We start from the raw sequence: 8,172 nt of genomic DNA, 5'->3' as shown, positions 1-8,172 counted from the left end.
GATGTCTAATGCCACAAATGGCTCTCAGTGCTATAATTATCTCTTATACTGTCGTTATTGTTGACATCAAAACAGTGTCCCCAGCAGCTTTGGGACTGCTAAATACTGTACATGTTTACATACAGTATTGGGTTTTCCAGTTTGCGTCACCAGCTGGCATACACTGAGCTGGACAAAGCCAAAATCTAATCTGGGTCATGGATGAAAAATACAGAGGCAAGAAGCCACTAAACGAAGTTCACGCATGATCCAGGAGACACTATATTTGCTTCATATTATATGCTGGCTTTATTCTACACAACTGAGAAAGAGAAAATGGCTGGGATTAAACACAAAGGGACAGAATCTTAAAGCACAGTGGGCGCCCCATCGACCCAGCATGCCTATGCTTTTTTTTTAAAAAAAAGAATGTCGTTTAAACAATTGATTCAATCGCGGTGATTTACATTCTGAATTGGGTTTGAATTTGTGGCGGCTTGGTCAGTCACAAGAACAAATGTGACCAGAAATAAAAAGGATGATTTGTATCTGTGGAAATTAGTGGTTTCAGTGACATGATTCATCGGTACATTGCCTCTAGCAAAACAATATAATAGTTTGTGTCAATATTGTTTACCATAAACTCCATTAGAGCTCCCTGTGGCACTGGGAAATAAAAGCACCATCTGGTGAAGGACTGGGCCATATGGAGTGTAGTCTTTGTTTTACCATGAGCTGGATCACTCAGCAAGGACCATAATATTGGGGGTTACCTTTGGCACAGTGGCCCTTAGTCTCTGGTGAAAATCAGCCACAAGTTGTCCGCAGCTCATAAAAAAGGGACTTCCTTTACTCGACTATTCAGCTGCTTCGCCCTGAGCTCTGAAATTCCCTCTACAAACTTCACTCTCTTCAAGATGTTCCTTAACATCAATTTTTCACAAAGATTTGGGCCATTTTCCTAATGTCTCCTATTCAGTATGTTGTAGTGTACCCCCATGTAAATGTCTGATTATGGGAAACTTGATGTATAAATTCAACTTCTTGGATAGTTGGAGAGGTTTTGGGTTTGATTGCGCCATGGAATAAGCTGCTGGTATAATCCAGGAATGTGGCAAAGTACACGTCTGGCCCAGACAATGGAGGGCTATCCATGAGCCATACCCCATACAGAAATCGCTGGTCGACAGTGGTCAGATGCAGATTTACTCTGAGGCCAATTACAAGGGGAAAATATCAGAGGTAGAGTCATTTTTACACACCCAGGATTGATTGGCTGATGTTTCACATTAACAGATGACACAGTGATCTGCTGCATCTTTGACATTTAATGAACTGCACATAGCAAATTGCTATCTAAAGTGCAGTTAGACGATAATCAGATCAGCAATAATCATATTGAATAGTGGAGTAGGCTACAGGGCCCAAGAGGCCTACTCCTGCTCTGATGTCTGAAAAAATCTTAATATCAAATTTAAAAATAATTCTAAAATTCCTCCAAACTTTAAAAAAAGACAAATATAGCTGCACCGGAGGCGAACTGATCCCACAGTTACAAAGCCCATGGATAAAGGCTGCTCAACATAAAATGCTTGAGGAAGTATATGATATTTTAAAATGGTGCATCTGCTTTGGATAACATAAAAACTCAATCTTAAAGGTACATGCAATTTTGATCTTTGCTAATGAAGCAATATATGTTATGTACAAGAAATTAAAACACTGACATATTTGATGGCCTTGGCTACAATTGAAGGTTTCATAACATAAAGTCTTATCTTTTCTTAAACAAAACTATTGCATGGTTAATTCCTTTCAAGTTAAAAAAAATACTTTTAACAGGAATGGGTCACATTGGCCTCACAACAGATGAGGAGAAATAAATAGCCTAATTAAATAAGTGTTATGTATTCACAAATAAAACCATTTTGAAAGCAAAGCAGTTTCATAAAGACTATAATCAAATCCTTAATAGCAGTTAGGTATCACACTCATCCCTTGCCCTTTTTCTAAGACTTTGATATTGAAAAGTAAAAGAGGAATTTTTTTCAAACATGGAATGGTTACTTGTTGCCAAAGTAACAACAGATAGAAATTTGGACAACTCTGCTGATTAAACATTTACATCAGATCTCAACCTTGAGATCACAGATAATTGGAGGTCTTCTATACATTGTCAGGGACAGTCTGATGTGTGTGACTACTCAGAACTGGAACTATTCACGACTCTGCTCTTGCACTCAGGTTTCCTGGTGGTCATTTCCTGTATACAGTTCTATTCATGCTTCCCACAAGGAGAGGTAGACTTTGAGGGACAGGTGCTGATATGGGTAACAAAATACCTATTTTCTTAGGACCTAAAATACTGTTTACATGCCATGTTTTAGTATTGGTTATGGCACAAATCCTACAAAATTAGGGAGAGAGATGACAAGTGGTGGTTTAACTCACGGGTCACACCTCAGGTGAGGGGAGGAATTCAGGAGAGTTCTTCGTAGTGACTTCAGCTGGTGCGCGGATTGGACCCATGCTGTTAACATCACACCACGTCCCAAACCAGCCAACTGAGCTAACCAACCCCCAATTGTTAAGATACCACTATACCTTAGATGGTGGCTTTGGGATTACTAATCTGTTTTGAAAACGTGGGACTTCACCCACAATGTTCGAGAACTATTGATCTAAACCATTTGAGTGCAGGGTACCAAAGACAGAAACCTAAGTTCAAAGCCACACCAAAACAAACCAGGGAAGATGGTGAATGCAAAATTCTCTTGGTGTGGTTTTAAGGGTTATAAGACAGTTGCATTTAGTTGGATTTTAATTCATTGTTGCTTACACGAGCCCATGGATTGCTCCATTGAAAATAGCAAACTTTTTACGACATGACAACACTTAGTATGGTTATCAATTTCACAAATTTCAGCAACTGAACTAGTGAAATTAGCCTCATGTCTTAAAAGCCAATCGATTACTGCCATTTTAATTAACTCACTCACATTTGTAGTGAGCATTTGAATGCCTGAAATATCGTGACTGAATCCTGTCCCATCCGGTCTAATTATCTGGGAAAAAGAGGTTTTATTTTAAGGAAAAGATCTCCCCACAGAACATCTGCTTTACTGTTTTAGGGCCTTTTTCCCCTCTGAATGCAAGCTTAGACCACACCTAATAACAGTTAACTTTTCAAAAGCAGCTGCGGCCTCATATCCCCTGGATAAAGTCCAAGCAGCAAATTCACTGTAACAGAAGACGGGTCATGCAAGGCTAGTGAAAAGGAAACGTTTCCAATTCATTAAATCATGAGCCACATAAGGCCAAGTCTGCACTGGTCCATTATTGTCACGACAGATGGAGTGTACGTCTGTTTGAGACCAGGGCACCCAAAGACCAAAAGCCATTTCAGAACTGCACCAAGTACCAGAATTAGCTAGGGTGCACCCAATTTAAAAAGCAATTGGCAACAGACATTAAACAAGTAATTGCAGTTCTCCTACCCAATATTCTGAAAAAGCCACAATACTTTAAAAATAATTTGTATTTATTGTAAATTAACAACAGTCTGAACTACAAGCCAAACAGCACGTGCAGTAACTATTAATGCAGCTGGAGTACAGAGTTTTATTCACAGTATCTAAGCATGACTATTAATACAGATTCTAAGCAGATCTAAGCATCCGTAGTGTGCATGCATAGTAAAACCAGGTACTCTGTTCTGATGTAAATATTGGCTACCGCCAGTGATCTCATTAACCCATTCACATATTTGTCAGTTAAGAGGTTTAGAGCTTTCCTTACAAGTTTTCAATACCATTTTAGCAGTCTGCAGTGTGTCTAAGTGTGTGTAGTATATTAAGACCAACAGATGCTTCAAGAATTGTTGATTCCATGTACCAATTTTATTTATATAGAAATACTTAAAAAAAACATGAAGTAGCACCATTACTTAAGTTTTACCTTTATTATGTAGAACTTTAAATGTCAGAAAAATAAAACTCTTGATACAATTTCAATTCTCGTCTCAGCAAATATAATATTAGTATTTGACCATGAGGTTAAAGGCCCTTTATCATAAAATAAAATATATTTCGTCTTTAAACTTTGCTCAATAAAGTACATTTACGATCAAGTAACTTCACCTACATATACATAAACAAGTGGTAAACAAATGTATTAAAATAGAAATACTAAAAGCTATAGTGGTGCAACAGAATTTGTAATTTTTCACTGATTTCTACTTGTACAAATGTTAGAAAGCTTAACTGTTTCCTTTCATTGATTTTTGCTACTTTTATAATTTCATTTTCGTAATAATATAGAATAAAATATGTTTTATATCATTGACTAGAAAATATGTTGGGTGAAGCGGGTTTTTTTTTTAAAGAAGTCTTTTTTTTTCCCACTTCTGTTTCTGGTGAAACCGCCTTCCCTCCTGAATACTGCTCGTGTCTACACATTGGTGTTGCGTCTCAAGAGCCAGGCAACAGTATTGTGTGAGATACTAACAAAACCATACAGTGTTCGTGGCGCCCTGGTTTAAGGCCATTTGAAAATAAAAAGATTTAACCCAGCTACAAAAAAGTCTCACTGAAATTAAATTAAAATACTTGTAAACATCTGCCATACGAAATATAATTTTTCAAGTCAAAAAAGAATAAAATACTTCAATCTGTAATGCAATTCTCCTTTTTTTAGAATTCTATTTCTTTTGTTAAAACCTGCGGATTTTCACATAATATACGCGATATGTAGTACTCTTTTTTTTTTGCTCTTTTCTGGATCTCAGTGATGCAGTATGACAAAGGATTTTGCTCCTGCCTGGTGTTTTATTTTTAAGAAAATATACGAATCGCCTGAGTTACAGCTTTGCGGCAGACTGGACACTCAGGCTCAGTCTTTTCGCAAATTCTGTTTGCACACTCCATGCAGAAAAGGTTATGACCGCAGGGCACCAGGGCAGCGATCACCTCGCTCTCCAGACACATCAGGCAGTCCCGGCTGCCTTTCCGCCTCATACTGGAGGAGGAAGATGATGAGGACGAGGAAGATGAGGATGAAGAGGATGAGCAGGAGCCGCTGGGCTCGGCTGGGATACCGCCTCCGGCCAGGTGAGTGCTCCCGGGCAGCAAGCCACCAGCGGGCACCCCGTTGGCGAAGGGGACCAGACCGATGGCTGAGGGCACCCCGCTCAGGGGGTCACTGCGAACCCGCCGGGCGAGCGGGTGGTGCTCCCCGCCAGCGGCGGCTCCGTTCAGCCCCAGCGGCGGTGGAGGGGGCGGCGGAGGGGGGGGCGGAGGGGGCGGCGAGAGCCGGGGCGGCGGAGCTCCCGCCGAACCGACGCCGCTGGCCCGCCGCTGCTGCTGCGCCGGAGATCCGCCGTTCGGGGAAGCGCCGGGCGGGTTGGAGCGCTCGAACTGCGACCAGATGATGGCCGGGGGCGCGGGGGCCGGGTCGAAAGCGGGAGACTCGAAACCCAAGTCCCGCTCGGTTTCCCCGGTCAGGGAGGCGGGGAGGGGCTCCGCTCCGTACACGAATCCGCCGCCTCCTCCTCCTCCTCCTCCTCCGCCGCCGCCGCCTCCGTTAACGCCGTTGGCGGGGAAGTGAGCGGGCGGGCTGTAGTCGGCCAGGCGGCCGGCCGGGCTGAAGTAAGAGTCGGTGGACGCGCTGCCCAGCGAACTCGAGCTGTCGTTCCGGTAAGTAGCGAACGGCTTACGCCCGGGGGTCGGCTTGCTCCACAGGCTGCCCGGGCCGCCCAGCTCAAAACCCACGTCGGTGCCGTTCGCGTGGAAATCGTTGTCGTCGGTGAGTTCGATCAAGCCGCCCGTCCTCATGGCGATGTGGGCTTCGATCTCCTCCCGCGCCCGGTCCACGTTCTCGGGCATCCCGGTCACCTCGAAAACCGGCTCCTTGTCCCGGCTCGGGGTGACGATGTAAGTGTGGGTCTGCTGCTGGATGCGTTTGATGGTCGCCCCTTTCGGCCCGACCACCAAGCCCACCACCCGGTAAGGCACCCGCACCTGGATGGTGGTCTGACCCGGCAGGTTCGGCGGGCCTGGCGCCGCCCCGTTCAGCGCCGTGTTCTTGTTGCGAGAAGCTCGGATCATGGAGAAATGTTCGGCCGCCGAGATGATCTCCCGCCTCGCCATGGCCACATCCTCCTTGCGACCGGTCACAACGAAGACAGGCTCCTCCCCACGCACCGGGGTTTTGATGTAGGTGTTGGTCTTTGCCCGCAAAGCTTTGATTTTGCAACCTTTTGCAGCGAGAGAGAGAGAGAGAGACACACACACACACACAAGGGGAGGAAAGAAAAACAAACCCCACCGTTTAGTCACAAACATCAAAAATAAACGTCTCGCCGAGTTAGAGACAGCATGAAAATTCAGACCGACCCCCACCGCCCTCCCCCCCCCCTCCCAATAAGGCGACCTGACGCATTTCTCCGCCTTGCACAATGCGCTCCTCTCGCATGTCTGCACTTTCCTTTGTCATCACTTACAGCACCATTACTCAAGGAGAGAGAACAAAGCAGCAGTGAAAACACCCAGCGTGGAAGATTTCCACCAGCAGCATTTCTCTCTGCAATGTGCCTCTTGTTTCACCTTCTGCATTTTTGCCGTCGCTCACTAAAATGATTTATTAATAATCAGCCGGAGCGGAGCAGCTCCCGAATAAAAGAGACACATGCACTCTTGTGTTAATGAGGATGCACAGTGTTAAAAGATACTGGGCGCGATGCACACACACTGTGGAATATAGACAGGAGGCATGGGAAATGATGCATAGTTTCAGGAGATACAGAACAGGATGCAATGAAGATACAACACATGAAGAGATACATTGTTGCAGAACAAAGATAGATATAGATACATTGTATCAGAAACCTCCAGAGATAGTCACAGACACAGGATAAAGATACACTGTATCCTTTGAGCTCACGTCACCGCCAAATTGCAACATTTTAAACCCAGCGAAGGCATGGCAGGGCCAACACAAGCCGTGGCTGTGCTTTACCTTGTCTCCCCACAATCTCTGCTACATGCTCCGAGCTCGGCACAGGCACGCACTCGGTCATGTTGACGCTCTTCTTCCTCGGCTCGTTATCGTAAATGGAGTTCTCGTCGTTGTCCAAACCGAGCAGCGAGAGCTGATCCAGGGCGATCTGCAGCGCTCTCTGGTCATCCAGCGTCTCCCCTCCTCCTCCTCCTCCGTTGTTATTGTTGCTGCCGCCGCCGGGGTTCCGCTCCATGTCGGTGAAGAGCGAGCTCGGCATCTTTTTATGAAAGGGGAGAGAGAGAGAGAGAGAAAGGGACAGAGAAAGAGAGAGAGAAGAGAGGCTGAGCCCGAGAGAAGCAGGAAGGAATCAGACAAAAGCAAACGGGAGGGGAGGGTATAGCTCCTGGGGCCGCGGGTCCCCTCCCACTGCCTTTGTCCTGTGCTCCCAGTGGGAGGGGAGGCAGTGAACACAGCGAAAGGCTGTGTGTGTGGAGTGGGCACCCGAAGCCGGCTTGCCGAGCTGGCTGAGGGGGAGGGGGGGGGGCTCTCTGTATAATGTATAGATTATATATCCTGAGCGGCTCTTCCTGACTTCCCCTCCCTCCCTTCCCCGGGCGGTAGCAAAGTCTAAGCTCCGCCTGACTGACTGCTCTCTCTCTCTCTCTCTCTTTGTGTGTGTGTGTGTTTGGGAGGGAGCTGGCGTGGTTGGCTCTCTCTCTCTTTCTCTCTCTCTCTCTCTCTCTCTCGCCCGCTCTCAGCACCGTCTCGCCGCGTCCTGTTCCAGCCTCAGCCCCGGCTGCGCTGGCGAGCAATGCGGCCCCATGACATCAGCCACACACGGCGGGGTCGGCGGGCAGAGGTGAAGTGGCAAGCCGCCTCATTGGCCGCTCCTGCCCGGGGAGGGACGAGGGAGCTCCGACAGCAAGTGAATGGGACCGTCCCCTCTCCTCCCTCCCTCCCTCCGTCCTGCAACTCTCCCAACAATGAAACAATGCGAGCTGCAGCGTGCACACACGCTGTTTCTTTTTTTTTGTCTAAGACAGAACAGGTAATCGAAATGTATCAAAGAAAACCTGAAAGCTTTTTCCCGCAATCTGGATTGCAAATGTTGATTATTTTTCCCCTCATATGAATTCTATACACAGGGTGCAATGTTGATGGAACACTGTTAGGCTAGGCGAGTAATTATTCACAGAT

At 46.0% G+C, this 8,172-nt stretch overlaps 1 protein-coding gene across 1 annotated transcript; it reads right to left on the bottom strand.

Annotated features, from left to right (window-relative positions):
• Positions 1 to 3,502: 3,502 nt before the first annotated feature.
• mex3b (mex-3 RNA binding family member B) lies at positions 3,503 to 7,369 on the bottom strand. Its single transcript, XM_043677606.1, has 2 exons — positions 6,994 to 7,369; positions 3,503 to 6,232 (listed from the first exon to the last, which is right to left on the bottom strand). Exons 1-2 carry the CDS (start codon positions 7,250 to 7,252, stop codon positions 4,812 to 4,814), a joined length of 1,680 nt encoding a protein of 559 aa, XP_043533541.1. The 5' UTR covers positions 7,253 to 7,369; the 3' UTR covers positions 3,503 to 4,811.
• Positions 7,370 to 8,172: the final 803 nt, after the last annotated feature.

This window comes from Chiloscyllium plagiosum, chromosome 36 (genome assembly GCF_004010195.1).
Source record: "Chiloscyllium plagiosum isolate BGI_BamShark_2017 chromosome 36, ASM401019v2, whole genome shotgun sequence".
Classification (NCBI taxonomy): domain Eukaryota; kingdom Metazoa; phylum Chordata; class Chondrichthyes; order Orectolobiformes; family Hemiscylliidae; genus Chiloscyllium; species Chiloscyllium plagiosum.
The sequence above is the reverse complement of the archived record's forward strand: the minus strand, read 5'-3'. Positions and strand labels throughout refer to the sequence as shown.

What these genes read in the sequence shown, in the direction of transcription:
- mex3b (XM_043677606.1), bottom strand. Translation starts at nt 7,252, where the DNA reads ATGCCGAGCTCGCTCTTCACCGACATGGAGCGGAACCCCGGCGGCGGC. An exon ending in AGAGATTGTGGGGAGACAAG is followed by an intron (nt 6,233 to 6,993) that starts GTAAAGCACAGC and finishes TCGCTGCAAAAG; the next exon opens with GTTGCAAAATCAAAGCTTTG.